Source organism: Fusarium poae, chromosome 4, assembly GCF_019609905.1.
Source record: "Fusarium poae strain DAOMC 252244 chromosome 4, whole genome shotgun sequence".
NCBI classification, from domain to species: domain Eukaryota; kingdom Fungi; phylum Ascomycota; class Sordariomycetes; order Hypocreales; family Nectriaceae; genus Fusarium; species Fusarium poae.
In genome coordinates, this window is record NC_058402.1 from 4,957,298 (window position 1) to 4,975,923 (window position 18,626).

An 18,626-nucleotide genomic window follows, 5' to 3' on the forward strand; every position below is an offset into this window, starting at 1 on the left:
ACAATATGCCATTCAGGAATTTTATTCTTGGAGTTTTTATGATAGCTATTGTATCGGATTGAAAATTTGATTACCACAAGAGGGGCACTAATTGATGGCAATACCCTGTGTTGTAAAGAATCATATACTTACCACTTACTCGCTTGAATTTGTGATGATGATGTATCCATTCATATATGTCAAATTCGTCGATGGAGTTTGTAAAATCTGATAAATCATACTGTACTCCTGTCCGTGGCCGCGTTTTATGTGACTCGTTATCAAACTTAACTAATGCTGAAAAGAAACACCATCTATCTACTCGCTATATGCGTGTATAATATGTATAGACGGTAGCAAAAGTTAGCGTCCAAGTCTTGCGGTACAAAAATGAACAGCCTAAGATGTCTAGTCTAAACAACATAAACTGGCCTGCTGATTTTGTCTCATGTTTACAACGGCCAGTTCTTCTGATACCCTCAGGTCTATGTAGATCTAACTAGGTTTCGTCTCACTGGGTGCCAATGCCGAAAGTAGCCCGTTCAAGGCGAACCGATTCTCGTTGCCATCCGAGGCCTTCTCAGCTATAACAGTATGATCTCTGACCTTGATGTCCGTCAACTCCGCTACTCCTTCACCCAAACCATGGGGCATGTACTCCTTTGCATATGTTGGCAGAATTATCCCTTTATCCTTAATAACTGACTCTATGGAGTATCGAACCTCCTCTGCTACAGGATATGCTTCGCCTAGTTCTAACAGTGCGCGACATGCTTTTACGAAGGTTTCAAGCTGTATAGGGCTCTCTTTGATGACCAAAAGGACGCGGAAGGCGCACACGGCACTTGCCTGGATGAGCCAATGTTCGTTGCGGAGAGTGTAAAGAGCGCGGAAATGCCAAATAGTCGACATGGCGTTCGTAGCGTGGGCATAGGTTGTGGATCGTGGATCAAAGGGACCAAACATCGACTTGGGGACGTTGTCGAAAGGTTGTAGAACGCTGATGGCTACGAGATCTACACTGAGACTTTGGAGACAGCCGTGTTAGAATAAGTCTTAGTCTTTGTCGGGATACCTACTGTAAAAGTATAGCCGCGGGTAGTGCGGCATTCTCTGCTCTCAGGGGTTCCGGTAGAGAGAATTTCCATTCCATTAGTTGATAGTACAGTTCGGCCGCCCGTCCGGCGTTCAGCGATGTTGAACCACCCTGTTCCATAGGAATGATAAACTCAAGCACTTGTTCCGTAATCTCCGTGAAAGTGCACTCGACCTCAAAGATTTCGCGCTTTAGAGACCGCTGAGGCGCTACGGACACAGGATAAGGGAACCACCAATATTCAGGGCTCTCCTTTCTGTTCAGAGGCGCCGTATCCTGCTGCCACGTCTTCTCTCGTGCGGGCTTTTTAATGACAAAACGACGACAGAGGCCATGCATTGGCTTCCTGGACCATGCGTTAGTCAGACAGACACTGATAACATGTATACGACTCACCAATCCCAGACATAGAATCCCCACTGGATCCAGGATAAAGCATGCGCTTCAGCACGTTGTCTCGAGCCAGCAATGGCTGTGTCTGCTGAACGCTGGATGTCATCAAGCCGAAGCTCCATATATCGCTGCTGCATAAGACTGTGAAACTCAAGCGCAGTGTCTCCGTCGCCTAGAGCACCTTCATATACATACATGAGCGCCAGGCCTTGCACAACCGGTAGCAGAGGGCGAGTGTCTTCGATTTTTAGACACCGTATAGCCTCCTGGGCGAATCCAAGGCCTCTAGTGCTGATATCATCATGTGTGCTGAATGTAGCCGAGTTAGTAGAGTACAACTAGAGGTTCACAGTCAGTCAAAAGGCCAGACCACGGAATGGGGGTTCAATAGCCTACATACGCAACTAACGGCTAAGAGGGCATTGACAAGGAATGGAGAGCAGAATCGGAGTTCCCAAGGCGCGCTGGTGGTAGCGGGATCAAGGTTCTTGAGGTCTTCTTCGAAGATGGCTCGGTCAATGATGCGGTTACAGACAGTATCCCATGTCCAAAATAACAATAGCAAGTGGTTCAACAGTCTATTGTCTTGGTGCACGCTTGTCCATCGTGAAAGCGGCAGCGCATATCCTGGGAGATCAGCGAATGTATCGTCTGAAATTCTTCTTTGAGAATCTCTCCAGGCCTCCTCGAAGATATGGTTGGGGTGTTCGTGTCTGAATACCTAGTGTCAGATACTGCATATGATTTTGCGTCAACGCGAAACTTCGTCTTTTACTTACGAGGCCGTGAGTCTAGGCTGCTGTTGCACTTGAGAAAAGCTGGCGTAAGTAGCCAACAGACTAGGCGAACTGGCACTTCGAGACGTATCGGTACTGTTTGAATTATTGGCACTGTCGTTCCGGATTAAAGGATTCATCTGCTGTCTGGATAGCGTGGAGGTGTTGCTCTGCTTGGCCACGTCCGGTCCTTGTGTATCTCCGGTGGCTGTCTTGACGTCGTGTCCGGCGCGTATCCTTCGCAGAATCTCATCCGTCTCGTAAGGCTCTCGGGTCTTTAGAGACGAGTACAGGTGCTCATGCTCACTCATGCGTTCCTGGAGTTCTTCATGCTTCCGCTTCAAGGCCGCAGCCTCAGCCTCGAAAGGGTGGCTAGCATAGTGGCATTCACGCTCACCATTGATACAAGCCGAGCATTTGGGTCTCTGACCATCACACTATAAACCTAGTTAGTAGTGAAAGAGGAGCGGTAAGTAGCGGTATCGTATAAATTACCTTTGCCTTGCGCTGCCTGCAAGGTTGACAGGCGGTCTTGACAGAAGTTCGCTTGGGAATGTCCAGCTTGAATGGAGGAGGGTTAGAGTCAAAAGACCCATCGCGAATTGGACCGGGTAATAAAGGACGTAGCCGACTGGAAGCTCCGTTGTCTTCCATTTTCTGCTGTTCTGTTTCCGAAAGAAGTGATGAATCTGAGTGGTGCAAAGCAGGGTTGCAGCGCGATCAGGAGTTGCTAATGATGCTACTGTACAAATTGACGTGCCGGAGATAAATAACAATGTGCATTCCCATCATTACTGGGGCAAATATGAATAGAAGATCCTGTAAAATACCCGTCATGGTACTGTTAGACTCGACGGAATTTTGCCTGTATATGATGTATCCACGACGTCACTTTGGCCCCAGTCTTGGAGCTTTATTAAGCGAATATTATCTGTCTGTCAAATTTGAGACTTAACTCCAAAGAACCACTTTATCATTAAACAAATCGTGAAATATGACTTTCTTTCATTTGTTTATAAGTCTGACGGTAGGTACTAAGCTTCGCTTCCTGGTACCTCGAGGACCCGATAGACATGTCAATCACCAAGATACCCAAGATTTGCAAGTCATAAGCCAACTTTCATTACAACCCAGCTTTATGGCTGAGCGATACTATCATAACTATGGAAGGGCATCATCATAAGTTTCAAAACTGTGTCTCCTCTTCATCAATCTGTAACTGTAAACAGAGCCACGACTCCATCGTCAGAAGCCAACTGCCCATAACAAAAAGAGGTCATGAGAATCCTGAGAAACAAGTCTAATCCAATCATCTTGATAAACGCCAACAGAAACGCTATAGTCATAGGGTATCAAGTTCAAACCCATCCTCCAATCCCGCGCGATAAAACGTGTCAGAAAACGTCTTCAAGACCCTCTGACCGGATGAAGAGCATTCTTGTCCATCCGTTGTGGACTATGCCCGATCAAGTGGAGAGACGGGTCGAGGAACCCTGAATAAAAAGAAAAAGGCAAAAGCAAAGAAATATTGTCATAAGAACCCAATCTACTAAAACATGTGTTTCGGAACACCCCACGAGCTAAATAAGCCGATGTGCTGAAGTGAGTGTTGTTTTCTTCAGAGACCTATCGAGCTGGGATATCTGAATGATATCGTTCGTGCTCAAAAGAAAAGGGTCCATCCCAGGTCGGGAGTTCGTAATGTAGCCCAGACAAATAGATCATACTTGTGTATCGTGCGAAAAAGCCATGCCCGTAACGTGCTTCGTTTGCGCTTCCGGGTATAAAATCAAAGTCGAACCTGATTCAAAGAAATGTGTCGTAAAATCATTAAAGTCATTATCGCCTCAAAATAACCGCGTACAAATTGAGGCGACAGATGTTCGGAGATGAGTGCTCTGTGAACAGTAATGGTATAACCAGGGAAGAGCGACATAGCATCTCAGTACGCTTTGGCGGTTGAGCCTTCGCTTGTTGCAACGGCAACCAAGGCTTCCAATCGTCCAAGAGAACCGTTACTTCCTGGCCGACCCTGTTGCTGCTGCTGCTGCTGCGGGTGTTGGACTTGCTGATACTGATGCGGCTGGGTCTGCTGTTGAGCCTGAAGGGCCAACTGTTGTTGTTGTTGTTGTTGCTGTGGTGGTGGCGGTGGTGGTGGTGGATGTTGATAGTGATGGTGTGAAGGAGGAGGAGGGGGTTCCTTTATGGGGAATCCACTGAAACCAGTGAAGTTGGGGTGCACCATCCGTTCAACATGCGCGAGTCGGGGATCCTGCGGCTCCTGAGGCAGTCTTCCATCTCTTTGAATAGATGCTGGTCCATGATACCAACCCCGACGTTTGTTTTCTCTAGACGTCGTAATGGAAGGAGCCGACATCGTATGTTGATGAAAAGATCGCGGGGCAGATGTAGGCTTAGATCCGTGATAAACCGAGGGGCGTTCCTCGAAACGGACAATAGGCGGGTTGAGTCGCACATGCTCAGCCTGAGCTTGAACCGCCTTATTCGCTTCGGAAGCCCATGAACCAGCGCTATCGCGTGGGGGGGTATTATGGTTGATGTCCAGGCGATTGAGACCACGCTGAATGCTGGCGTCATACATATTGAGATTTCGTCTTTCGTCCTGCATCGGGGTCTCGGGGAGATGTGGCTGATAAGGAGCGCGTGCATGAGCTTCCGCGTCGACCATCATTGGCGAAGGCTGTCTCCTGGATGGGGTGGCTGGGCGCGGTGGGAGAGGATCGAAGGATTCAATACCAGGCAGACGGAAAGACGACTGGGAGTTGGAAGGGTTCGCGATCGGCGGTGGTGGATTTGGACGGACTGAGGACTGATTCACAACGGAGCTTAGCTGACTTGGATTCCCATTGATATTGCGGCTATCTGGGTGCCAGGTTCGTCGACGCCAATCGCTTTCAGACAATGACTCTCTGCGTGGCCATTGAGAGGTTGCGGAAGTTGGGGATGAAGGGATGCCATTACTGATTGGCAGAGGGGCACCCACATTCAGAGAGTTGACAGGACCAGAATTGGATCCAAACATCGTTGGTCTGCCTCCTGGTGGTGCACCGGGGGATTGGAACGGATTGTTTCCTGAGGGAACACTCAAACGACGGCCTGGCGTACGAGAGCCTGTCGTGTACATACTATGAGATCGTGAGTGCGAGGTTGCCGGAGAAGAAACACCAGGTCCCCATCGAGGGCTACTCTGCCCAGTCGAGAACGTCGAAGAAGTGGGAGTTCCGTATTCGCTTGGAGAAACAGCTCGATATTGGGGCAAGCCGCCGTCCATAGAACCTCGGTATGACTCGAATGATAGCCGTGACCGAGGATCGGCCATAACCAACGGCGGTGGTCGTCGCCTAGCATCTTGGACGCTGTAAGCAGAGCCAACCGAGCTTACACTAGTAATACTCGATGTTGATAATGATTTAGAATGCCCTCGTTGGGGACCGCCAGCGCTGCCGCCTGTTGACGCTCTTGCTCGATTACCAGCTTGTCTTACTCGATCGGGACGCATTTGCCGTTGAAACCGAGAGCCTGTTGCGGCCAGTGAATCCATAGGAATATTCTCATTGACATGCACCGTTTGTGCATGCTGTCTCAAATTGTCGAGTCTCGAAAAGCGTCGTGAGCAGTGACATTGGAATGGACGTTCGCCCGTATGCTTTCTGCAATTGTTGGTTAGAGTCACTCGTCACAAATCCGAATCTTTACAAACCTAATATGTCTGGCCAAATGCTCGCTGCGTGTAAAGCTCAGATTGCATGGGGGGTAGTCAGTACAGTAGAAGCGTTGTGATTTCTTCTTCTTGCTAGAGCGGGGTCCATCGGCTCCAATACTTTCGTCGTCAGACCCAGCGCCGTCGTCGATCGTACCGGTCTCTCCATCGGAATCGTCCATATCTACATCTACCGAGTCGCCTGATTTATTCGAATGCCTTGAATCGTGACGCTGGGGCATCTTCGGTTTGAGTGGTTGTTCGGGTACCTGAATCCCCTGTGGAAACGGGCTCGAAGGGAGAGGTTTCTGGCTGGCCATATTAAATGTCGCCCTTGTCGGGGTCGTACCGTCGTCTGTAGGTCTCGATGGGTGTGGTTGAGGAGCTGTGTTGGGTCGGGAGGTTGAGGGCGATGGGCCCATGACGTCTTCTCTCGAAACAGTCATCGCCAGTGGTGAGTTCACTGGTCGAAAAGCGGCCGCCATTGCGACAAAGTCGAGATCAGTATTGGATGCAATACTACTGACGGTTTTGCCGTTGCGCAGGATGACTTTGGGAAAGTACGCAGGAAAGATGCCCACGGGAGTGCAATGTCCTGGTCGCACAGGTACGACAAGAAGTCGGTCGGGTAATCGTTATCCACGTATGTATAATACTCTCGGGACTGCGTTAATTTAACTCGTATGTGTCAATAGTCTTCCTGGCAACGAGGATCGCAAGACAATCGAGAGAATTCCTCAGTGGGCGGCGCGGTTTGGGTTGTGTTGACCAGGCGCAGGCAACCCCGAGAGGACAAAGGCCCGCCTTCAGGGATTTGGGGGAGATGGAGATAAGAAGTAATAATATTCCGGGAGGGTCGAGCGTAACAAGACAAGCACACACGACGAAACAGGTCAGGGTTCAAGGCTGATCCCGGCAGGACGAAGGGATAGAGAGATATGTAAGGGGTCGAGAAGAGAGACAATACTATGTAATGATGTAGAAAGAGGGAGCGTGCGTGAGAGTTGTAAGAGAATGAGCGGATATGTTTTCAGAATCTCCTACAGTACACTACCCACGACGTGCTAAGGTCCACCTAAGAGCGTGCGAAATGCCGGCGGGGGGAGGCGTGCGTAGTGGTGATGCAAGCGAGCCAAGGCCAGGGCCTAGATCCATCAAGCGACACGGATCAGAGTAAGGTGAATTGATATTTTCTGGGTGACAGCTGTGAAAGTAATACAGCCCGTCAGACCCTTTCGACAAAGGTTATGTATCTTCAGCAGCACGTTTGATAGTCTCAGCTTAAATTCGTCAACAAGTGCCCAAAAAGCAAATATGTGTTGAAACTGTATCTGCTGCAAGTAAACGGCAGTGACAATATAAAGCCTGCCGTACGTGACGCAAAAGGAAGGGAAAAAAAAGTTGACAGTTACAACTGGCGAGTCGAGACGAGACAGGGGCACAGAGAGAAAAAGTGGCAGGGCCGCAGGGGCAAGCGTGGCGATGATGTATGTGTGTTTATGGTTGCTTTCTCACCCCGAATCGATGTCTCTGTGGAGTCCGGATCCGGGAAGGATGCATGGAGACATGGATCGAGTCGCCCAACTCTCTCTTGTTTCCCTTACACTAGGACAGAGTCTTTGTTAGTCGCGCTGTCAGACCAATCAGTCCAAGTGCTAGCCACCTCACACAGTTGTATTTGCTCTTGTCATGCTCATCGACCCAGATCACCGCAGGTGGGAAGTCCAACAAGAACCTAATCCTCTAGGGCTCCAGCTGGCTGTAAATCTAGCCTGGCAACTGGGTGCCATCAGTCTTGAGTTTCGCTGGGCGCGGAGCTCTAGGCTCGGTTGACACGGCGCCAACAGCCATCTGCGTCTCCGCTTTGCCAGTTTGCGACTGATCATAGCTCAACCTGTCTTGTGGGAAACCCTGACACGCAGACAGGGCAGTGCCAGCTTTGGTGGGGAGAGTGTAGCAGGATGAGTCGATGCTTGTCACGGATAGAGGTCTCCGTATTTTGAGCGGTGACTGTTAGGGACAATAACCAAGACATAAGATGGGTGTGGGTGTGGGTAGAATTGCAGCAAGAGCTGTCGTACCCAGGCGCGCGGGTCCAATATCCAACAGTGGCATCAAGCAGCCTGTGCAGGCTGATTGGAGTCGTACAGCACCCTGCTGAATAATTCTGCTATGTATTTGAGGGCGCACAGAATAACAACTCATGCCAGTCAGAGACGTCAGGTACAGGTCACCTGCACTGCTGAGCAGGGGGCGGGCCAGGTACATAGCGCCAGCATTTATGTACCTGATATTATGACCCATGGTAGACAACCCTGCAAGCGTTGCAGCTCGATCAACCAACAAGCTGCAAGCTAGTGGTGAAGCAAGCTGACGGTTGACCAGCCTGACCGAGAGCGACATGAACTTGAGGGTAACCAGCCTTTTGGTGCGTTGTTTTTTTTAGGTGACCGCCAAGACACAATACATTGCAAAGGTTCGTTCCGCTATGTTGACTCACTGTACATCGTGTCGTCAAGTCTTTGGGAAAATAACCTGGTGGTCAAGGCCTACAGACAGACCAGATTCTGTTCATGCCTTGGATCAGGTTTCGCCAACCAAATTAGGGCCAGCATACATACATGCGAGGGGTTGGTTTCTCAGCCTTGAGTGGGGCCGGAGCCATGTCAGCGAGGGTTGTATGTATGTAGGCGGCGCTCTAATAGTTTGACTCACGAGAGACCCCCAATCTGCTGTTGTGTTATGGTAAAAATAAACCTCGCGCCAACTGCATGGTGAACCAAAAATCTGTGTTTGACTCAAAGCGAAGCCGTTCCTGGCCGACTGACCGCAAGGGGCCGTCAAGGGGCCTTGGCGTTCACATCGCAAGTTCCATTATTCTTGTTTCTTCATACTACGTATAAAGTTCTTTGTCAATCTTTTTCCCGGTTGCCATGGACACACATACAGCAAATCGTCTATCTCATGTTGAATCCACAGAGTAGTTCGGCCCAAAAGAAGATGTATTGGTTGCCAGCCGGTACCCTGTACAAGTCATCTAGATACACGGCCAGACCATACAATTGATCATACAACCCCGCAGCATTCCTTTGCTTTGGCTCGACTGATAGGCTGAGAAACATAATGGTGCCTGGATCCCGCAGGCCGGTGGGCTTGAGATTCAGGTCGACAATAAACGTAGTGCGGAGAAGTAAGTTACATGGAAGCATAATGCAACCCTTTGTTATGCTTCTGTCGCTGAGAACAAAGATACCAATATGTCTCTGCTACATCATTATTCGCCTCAGATGTTGCGGTCTGAAACCGGACAAAGACTCGAGATGGAGACCCCAATGGGTTCAGAAATCAAAAACTCAAGGCGCACGATCGATATTCGAGACCCGACGCCCTGGCACCGTTGGGCGCAAGTAATGACGCAAAATCTTGCGAAAACACCGATGTATCGTAGGTGATAAGTAACGGTCGTGGTAAGAGGCTCTGTTGGTTCGTAACATGATGAGGCTGACAATTGATTCCGGAGGTGCCGTACATAAGTCAGGCCCAACTCAATTCTGACTTGGTCTGACGCACTAGCAGAGGTTCTGCGTAGTAATATGCTGCTCTGTTCCTCCAGTTGCTCTCAAGCTCAAGGCTTGTCCATAACTGTACATGTGGCAGAGGTTCTTAATACAAATCAAATGATACCTGTAGACTATAATTGAAACGCATGCAACATATTTGCTTGTTGTGGTCGCTTGTGTTTCACGGCGGTGTGTCTTTGTAGTGCACTAAAGTGGATCGTGGTTAAAGCCAGGCACTTTCAACCTGAACCAAACTCTAGAGGACAACTGGGAGATTGGCGTACGCGGTGTCGCGGGGGATGAACAATGGCATCAAGGTTGTGCCTTGCCCGTACAGTATCGCCATGCCGCGACCAGGCATCGAAATCTCGAATAAAAGCCAGCCAGGGCTCATGCCCCATCCGTCCACGTTGAAAAAGGCGTGCAGCGTGTGTGGGGGAGCAACATCGGTCGCGTTTGCGTTTCTGCAAGCTTTATTAGGTGGACGTTGCGCTTGCAGCTTGGAAGGAATGCGTTTTTGCTTCGGGGTTCACAAGCTGCCCACATGATGTGCAAGAAGAAAAGTTCTAGTCGTTGACGAGAATTATTCTGCAATATATTGAGCACAATACACCCATAGAGGTTCTTGTAGTTGGTACACACTTCTGCTGATACCGCCACAATTTGTCCATGAATACACATGGCGATGCCATCACCAGGTATCTCTTCCATGCAGCAGCCTGTGACGATTCCATGACATTGGAAAGATCGGAGGCGGCCGATTGAAATTGACTTTTGGCGTCTTCCTAGAGAAGCTTTCTAGAGTCTGTGGTGGCTGGTTGACGTGTACCTTACCACAGCTCCCATGCCGGATAACTCATTGAAGGGTCTTGTCCCTGGAAGAGACTTCCCTAACCCAGTGCCAGCTAGGCATGCGTGTTTTTTCTTTTCTTTTTCCTGGGTGGTTGTTCTGTTCTGTTGCTCATTTCTTTCGAAACGGTGGTGCTTTGTGAGCTGTCAATCTTGGACGAGACTAATGCTGCTGCACTCTGCAGTGATGGAGCCACTAAAAAGCGGTGCCTTCTTCCTCAAGTAAGGTAAGTGCCAATCTACCCCTCCTACCTACGCACCGTCCCAGACGCTGAACCCCTCCACCATGAACGGCAACTACCTACCCCACCCCCTCTGTCGATGCACGTCCCCCCCCTCCTTCCCGTCATCAAAGCGTCCTGTGACCCTGTATCGATAAGAGATCCCTAAGCAAGGGATGCAACTGTCGAGAAAAAGATGAACACTTGGACGCTTCTTTCAGTATAGCGAGGATAAAATAGAGGCATTCTTCCACGCATTCTTCCACATGAATTGTCGCTTTTTTTGTCATACTCCTCCTTGATTATCTTGCTTCTTTTCTTACAACCCACTGACTTGCATGATTCAGGGTTCCCCTTGTTATCGACACCTCCGATGATCTTGTTCTTGATGCTTTCGATTGGCCTAAACGGCCCAGGCCTGTAACGCTATCGTTGATGCATATCTCATGGGTCTTTTGTCGTGTTTACCAGATATCAACCGTATACACACATGCCTAATAATCACAAATTGGGATTTTGAATACTGCTCACGATGCCAAGCACTATAAATCCACCATGTCACGGAAGATTATACCCGAGCTAGTGGATAGCAGAAAAAATAGCCTTCCAAGTCTTGGGCTATATAAATAAGTAGTCCAAGAACTTATGGTCTGAGTGGCACAAAGTGACCTACTAATTTCGTCCGTTATGCTTCCGGCGGTCAATTTTTCTGATACCCTGAGGCCGTCCTACATTTTTATTGGCAATCGGATTGTTGGTGGCAATCCCATAATTGGCGGCAGTGGTTAGACTTCCAGCCTCTTTCTACTCGTTTTCAACAGCCGCCATATCATAGCATGACTCCTCTCTTGGTCACGGTATTTGCTGGCACGTCTCAAGTTTGATACCTACCTAGGCAGCTCATATATTTCGTCAAGCCTCCTTCCCTCCAGTCCATCGCCGTTCCCTTCTCAGATGCTTCAGGGATCACGACAGAGGAGATGCGAGAATTGACCTGCATACGCTAAAACAACGCAACCAGCCGCCTCTAAAGCAGCCGCCGTTTGCGCCTCATCACTATGACAGCTCCACTTGGCGTATGTGATCAACATTGAGGGTCTTTTCTTCAACTCAATCTGCGACTCCTCGATCATGTAACTAAGGATGTGGTTGGCTTAGTTAGCACTGGGTTTCCAAATGCACTGGCATTCGATTTCTATTCCAGGTACAATTTGTGGTAAGGAATCCGAATATCATCCCGAAATAGCTTTGGCCATAGACTTTTGTCCGAAGCATCTCCCCGCTGGAATGAAGAGCCACAGATTAATTTACCGCCTTTTAGTTGTTTCCAGGTTGTTGGTTGCTGGGAAACAGCCGTCCTTTTCAACACTCGTCACACTGCTCCCTCGCCCGAAGAAACACCATGAATCCTTTGAACGAGATGTTGAACCTCCCTCAACATGTGCCGTACCTTAATCGTTCCTGAACTACTGTCTGAGCCCTCGTCCTAGCCTTTGGCCCGCTCTCCAGTCATGCCACCAAATGCAAGGCACGGCGCAGGTTGACGACAGAGTTATCCACCAGAGTAACATGGCCCCTCAAGGATGCCACACTCCACCCTGGGCCTAACCCGCATGTGCTCGCTCGTACTCTCAGTTGTACACCAACTGAACGTCGACAACAACCGATGACTCTTCTCTGGGATATTCTTGTTATGAGCCCCGCGCCCGCCCATTCCGACCTGACCCATGTGACAACTCCATAGGCAGGAGAATATCACTCAAGGGTCGGCAGACTACGGTACGTGGGCTGCCGGTGAAGCAAGGGACCTCAATTTGACTGATTCGGCCACAAATTCCATCTACACCCATTGATTTTCAGTACATACGTTCGCCCCTGGTCAAGTTATAGAACCGCTGTTTCCCCAACCTCTCAGTCCACCATCTGACGTGCTCTGGAATCTAATGGGTTTCCAATTGTCTCATCGGACACCACGAGAGACTGGTAATTTCATATTGTCTTTGTTCCAAGCCACATACTAGTGGCCATGCACTATCGCTCGATAGAGATCCACATCATCCTGATTCCCTGTCTTGTCCTGAGACTGTCTCAACTTGCTTTTGACCTCTCTAGTTCGGGCCTTTATTTCTACACCGCTCTTTTATACTCAAACCCAAATTCCCATAATAGCCTTCAAAGCACTTATTTTGGTGGATCCTCCTGATAGTTATGTCTTACTTTGGAGCCTCAGCCTTGCTACTTACAGCAATTGATGTTTGGAGTTGGCTCTCGGGTCAGATCAAGCGATCGTGAAGCTGAGCTTGGATCTGGATGGATGCAACTAACTGTACTGGGTTGGGTTGGACTTTCTTTTCGAGTCGGGTTCAAGAGTCGGGTTCAGGACCCGACCTGATCCCCACGCAACACGAGCTAGATGTACTGTTACGTATCATGACTGCATGCCCTTCCATGCAGGTATCCTCATTTGCGTGCGCAAACGCATGGACGTATGTACGTCAAAAGTCTCATGATTTGATTCGCGATTTTCTGTGCAACACTTGAAGCTTATCCATATCACAAAGTCTAGCTGTTGTACGAAAGTGAAGCTCAAATCTGACAGTCCCTATTCCTTGCCATCTTTCGCCGTCCCGCCACGACACTTACATCCGGCCCCATCCCTCGGTTCCATTCCGTATTTCCGTGCCGGTGTGCTCGTGCTGACTGACTGTCTTAGAGTTGACATACCATTCGGGGCTTTAACAGCTCGCAACATCGTGAAACCCTGTTAATATTCTTTTCACTATCTTTGCAGAGGTGACAGCCCTACCTAGTCTGACGTTCAGGCCCAAGTTAGCGATGGGCTGTTAACCCACCCTCTACAGTCTCTCTCGTCAAGACCTGTTTCTGAGGCTCCGCGATCAATGCCAAGTAGCTTATCGCCTTCAGCTAGGGGACAGATACCCCGCATGTGATTCTCCTGCAGACTAAGCAAGCAGCGGCCCAGATGTAGTAAGAACTGACATCATGATGGTTCGAGTGTCGATCTCAAGGGTCTTTGACGATCATACTCACGATGCTTCTTGACAACGACAGGCTGCCTCACTGTGGCAGTCTTTCCGCTTCCCGTCACAATAAGAGTGATATCAGTGTGGCCAATGTAGTTTTGCGGTACATAAACTGCTAGTTTTTAGACGTGCTTTAATTTTTGGCCACAGCTCGTGGTATGACTATAGCAGCTATGACATCTACAGGGTAGCCCGCTGTGTTTTGTGATATTTCTAGTGACCATATTTCACCTGAACAAGAACGAACATATCTCATATTCAATAACACAATTGATTATGGTTCTAATACTCTAATACTTGGGTTCTAAGCACATCGCCAGATAACACAAAAACAGCCGACTGGTGAAACTCGACCCCTTTTTGCAGGAAGGATTCCAAGATACAACCAAATCGACGGTTCACTGATAAACAAAGTGGTGAGAGTATTGAGTAACTGGATATCGTTGACAACGTATTGATTTTCATAGAAATTCATAACTAGGTACCAATGAAGGATAATGTGATCGATGATGATGATGATACTGTATCAAGAACCACCACATTACAAAACTAACAGCTTATTTATGCAAACAAACGTAGACGCCTGTTGCGTAATAGCCAACGTAAACATTAACTAACCGCGATTCTAGACTTTATTATATGTGAAGATTGGGCTAGCAGACGTTTGAGACACAGTCCCTTAGACGTCCAGCATGCTTTTAACTTGCTGTGGAGGAGCTGTGATAGAGTTGGTAGTCTCGGTGCTGTTACTGCGACCGGTGGATCCGGGTCGCCCAGGAGCTCGGCCTCTACCCAGGCCATCGGAATAAGGAGGAGGCGCGGGACCATCGAGGCCGAGTTGAGCTTCGCGACGGGCGCGCTCCTCGGCGAGGTTGTTAGGAAAGAGGACACTGGCGGCAGCTTGCATGTTACGCTCATGTCGACGACGGTCGTTCTTACCGGTGTAGGGTTGGACGTACGACATCCGTGATGCATTGGATGAGATAGACGCAGCACCAGCACGATCCACTCGAGGATTGTTGGTAGCGTCCAGAGGGCGATGCATGTGGTTCATCTCAAAACCGTCGTCATTCCTGGCAGCAGCCAAGGCTTCTTCACGCAGGTTTCGCTCCGCATCGCCCTCGATACGTCGGCCGGTGGCACGACCGCCACCAATCTCGTGGACGTTACGGGTGAGTTTATCCTTGAAGGTGAGCAAATGGTCGCCCCTAACACGTCTCCACCAGGCAGGCTTATTGACAATTCCGAGTTCACGGTCGAGCATCTCGCCGCGCTCACGTCTTAGTCGGACAAGCTCCTTATCTTCGTTAGGCGTGAAAAGGCCATAAAAGTACTGGATAAAGAGGATTAGAAGAGCTGGTAGAAAGCCCCAACAATAGATCACGGGAATGTTTCCATTGTACTTGACAATGGAATACTTGAACTCCCATGAAATAAAACCCTGGTATGCGATAGTTGCTGCCGACAAGGGCAGAATAAGCCAGAAACGGAAAGGCACATATCGAAGGGAGCCCACAGCGCGGTTGAAGACACCGCGATGGCGAGGCTTGTAGTGTTTAATCGAGTGATAAAGGGAGAAGACAATAGTGAGCCATGCAACAACAAGACAGAAAGCACCAGCCTTGAACCGAGTATTTGTTGCTCCTGGGACCGCCTTCGCCAATGTCTGTTCCTCCGAGTGTTGAAGCTGAGTGAACTTCCAACTACGAGGAACAACCATGAAGAAATTCAGCCAAAGCCAGAGATAGAACCACAGAGGCAACCAAAATTCAACCTTGGCGCGGCGATCATCATCTTTCACGATGAATGGATCGGGATCAACGAATTTCCTTTCTTGCCAGGAGCCCCAATGCCGAACAGCCTCCCATGTCAGGGCGACAGTGCCTGTGCACAAAAGGTACCAGAAGAAGACGTTGACGGTTATGGGTAATTCCTGGAGGTAATAACGATCGATGTCAACACCAACGAAGAGACTAATGAGAGCAGCAGCAGCAGTGAAAAGAGCCCAGTACCATTGCCACCGACGACCGACAGGATAAAATCGGGAATCGCGAGGAGTGTAAATCTTTCCATGCTTGGCCAGGACAGTCAGATTCAGGACGAGAGCGATTCCAAAGGCAACAGCAAAGCCGATGCCTACGAAGCCACGAGTTTTGATATTTTCGATTGCGGTATAGCACTTGGTAGCATTAGTCCATGAGCCGTTCGGGAAGACATAGGCCGGAGTGTAAGGATCGAAAGTGAGGTAACACTTGGAGCCATTGGAGACGGTCTCGTTGCTGTAGTATGTATAGTTGAAGTATTTGAGGGTGGTGAGATTGAAGGGGACGTTGGAGATGATGGTTTCGCTGGTGTTGCCTTTAGATCCAGCTGGCCAATCCTTCACGGCGCGAGCCGAGATATGAGCGAAGGCGTCACGAAGACCGTCCATCGTGGGTGTTTGTTGTTTTGATTGAGGTGAATGCGAATGGGTTATCGTTGTTGTTTGTATTTGCGCCAACTATGATCGCTGTCGAGTCGGATGTTTGGGGGCAAAGACTACAAGCGGAAGACTCGGGAGGATCTTCAATTTATGCTGTATCGTGTGGATGTCGCATGGATTCGCGTCGGTAAGAACGCCCTTGGAATCGATGGTGTTTATCAGTTAAGATGGGGGGAGGCGGTTCAACAGAACGCATCAGGACATGACTCAAATCGACGAGGATCTCAACTAAAAAAAAGATAAGACAACGTCGAGATGAAGAAAGAAAGAGGGGAGGGGAAAAGCAAAAAATGAAGAGGGAAGAGGTTGAGAAAAACAAATGCCTGTCTGTCGCTGGATGGCAATGGCTGGCTAGATCGACGGGTGCCGGGCATGCCGTTGCGATGGAGAAAGGGCTCTTGGATGAGTGGACGACAGTCATCTTTTTTTCTGGGTACGTATTTCCGAGGGTGTGGAGGTGGATCTAGACCCGAGCGGTCCGTTTTGGTTGTTGAAATTCTCTCATACCGGGAGAGAAACTGGAAACATGCAGAAGGGAAGTAAGTTGGTACCTATCTATATGAAAAAACAGAAAAGGATTCCAAGTTTGGTCGTTACTACATTACACTCAAGGATTGCAAGTAATTAAAAGCTGCATGTATACTTAGTAGGTAAACAACATCTGCAGCTTCATCATACCATACCGTTGTCCGATGTTTGGTGCATCATCAGCATCCACTTTCAGCATCAATGCACCTATGATGACCTCACTATAACAGCCTCTTTCACCCCACTTGATTGGTTGCTACGACAAGCCTTGTCAATACTCCCGCTTCCTAATTCTCGCCCCACGATCCTGGAGAGCCTGCGTTGTGTCGACAGTCAGCAATCAGGTAAGGGTACGTACCGGCGGGAAAGCGATGCCCGAAAAGGCCAGCAAGCTTCCAATTAGGGACCACCAGTCCACCCAATTGACAAGTTTAAGCTCAGGTGCGCTTTCAACAGCAAGACAGCCCAATTGTCTTGCACACGCCCTCTTCCATCATGGCAGCCGACGCAACAGCCGACGAAGAACCATCCTACATTGACTACGAAACCTTTCTTGACCCTGATTTCTCCCCCGCGTCTTTCGCGAATACACTCGTAGTCTCGACCAACAATCCCAACGATACGCCCCTCGACCTCTCCACCCCCCTATCTCGTGTTCTCTTCGATGCTCAAGAGATTGACTCGCATATCGACGTTCTGACAACTCGCTCCGCCGTTCCACTTCTCGACTACACCCAGCAGCAGACCCAAGCGTCAAAAAATATTGTGGGGGAGTTGGATGGCCAGATTCAGAGCCTAAATGACAGCTATCGCCAGCTCGAGAAGGAGGTGATTGACAAGCATGCCGAGGCGGACGAGGTCCGGCTCGTAGCTTTACGGTTATGGGAGACTCTGAAGCTTGGTCGCTCCGTCGGACGTTGTTTGCAGCTTGGCCGACAGCTTGAGGTCCAGCACCTGGAGCTCGATAGCGGCTCTGCGAAGGAGGATCACCGGGCCCTCGTGCGATGCGCATATACAATCTTGTCACTGAGAGAAATTCTTGATCGCAAAGGCCCAGGCGAAGAAGGCTTTGGGTTGAACCGTGTGGACGCTGTCAAGAGCCTACAGGATACAGTGATAACCCCCATTGACCGATCGGTACGCGAGCGGGCGGAGCGCATTATTCGCGAATTTTCGATTCAGCAGACCTCGACTTTTGCTCAAGTAGAAGAGATCAAGGCCCGTACTGCATCTGCTATGACTACGCTTTATCTGCTGTCACCAACTCTCGGTATGAGAGCTGATAAATGGGTTCCGCGGCTGCTACTTCAATCTCTGGAGACATATATTCGAGCGGCCCTGCAAGCGAGCATCACAGCCTTGTCCCGGTCTTTGGGCCAGTTGCCGACGCTGGACAAGGCATTATCCGACGTTATGCTCAAGTGCCAAAACGTAGTCTCCCTTGAGGCTGTCCTCGAGACAACAAAACCGCCAGCCCATCCTCTCCTTCCCGCTTCAAACCAGCCAAGCCAATCGAGTTTGCTTCATTTCGTCCTCGCATATTTCGAGACGGCGAGCCTTGCCTCGTTCTTCTGGAGGACCATGGCGAGCAGCCTTGCAACGCGTGTGCAAGATATCATGAACCGTGGAGGCGTCGTGGCTAGAACCCTACGAACGAACAAAAATACGGTTGGAGATGCAATCCGCCAGGCTGTTGTCAAAGGGTCCCAGTTACACGGCGCGTTGACAGGGTCCAAGGGAAGGACAAAGGTAGAGGCGAACTGGGACAGGGAGGTGGCTGTTATGGTAGGAAGCGTCGTGAACAATCTTCGATAGAAGGTAATTGAACAATGACCTATGATGCGAGGGTCCAGTAGGATCCCTAACTCTCCGACTATTTGATCTACGGCGGCCTTTGATATATAGAATCAGGCCCGCTTGATAATGCCAATAGATGTGCCAGGTATCTGGCATGTGCTCCAACTTCTCAAAAACTTA

The 18,626-nt window shown here is 49.4% G+C and overlaps 4 protein-coding genes across 4 annotated transcripts; 1 reads left to right on the plus strand and 3 right to left on the minus strand.

The window, feature by feature from the left end:
- Nucleotides 1-474: 474 nt before the first annotated feature.
- On the minus strand, nucleotides 475-2,898 carry FPOAC1_011726 (uncharacterized protein; the record flags this gene model as incomplete). Its single annotated transcript, XM_044856093.1, has 6 exons — nucleotides 475-1,006; nucleotides 1,059-1,421; nucleotides 1,472-1,806; nucleotides 1,869-2,181; nucleotides 2,248-2,681; nucleotides 2,740-2,898. The coding sequence occupies 6 exons, from the start codon at nucleotides 2,896-2,898 to the stop codon at nucleotides 475-477; spliced, it is 2,136 nt and encodes a 711-aa protein (XP_044703406.1).
- Nucleotides 2,899-4,186: 1,288 nt separating this feature from the next.
- FPOAC1_011727 (uncharacterized protein) lies at nucleotides 4,187-6,450 on the minus strand (the record flags this gene model as incomplete). The annotated part of the gene is made up of 2 exons (XM_044856094.1): nucleotides 4,187-5,915; nucleotides 5,966-6,450. The coding sequence occupies 2 exons, from the start codon at nucleotides 6,448-6,450 to the stop codon at nucleotides 4,187-4,189; spliced, it is 2,214 nt and encodes a 737-aa protein (XP_044703407.1).
- Nucleotides 6,451-14,318: 7,868 nt separating this feature from the next.
- FPOAC1_011728 (uncharacterized protein) lies at nucleotides 14,319-16,070 on the minus strand (the record flags this gene model as incomplete). The annotated part of the gene is made up of 1 exon (XM_044856095.1): nucleotides 14,319-16,070. One exon carries the CDS (start codon nucleotides 16,068-16,070, stop codon nucleotides 14,319-14,321), a length of 1,752 nt encoding a protein of 583 aa, XP_044703408.1.
- Nucleotides 16,071-17,144: 1,074 nt separating this feature from the next.
- FPOAC1_011729 (uncharacterized protein) lies at nucleotides 17,145-18,464 on the plus strand (the record flags this gene model as incomplete). Its single annotated transcript, XM_044856096.1, has 1 exon — nucleotides 17,145-18,464. The coding sequence occupies one exon, from the start codon at nucleotides 17,145-17,147 to the stop codon at nucleotides 18,462-18,464; it is 1,320 nt and encodes a 439-aa protein (XP_044703409.1).
- Between the last annotated feature and the right edge of the window lie 162 nt (nucleotides 18,465-18,626).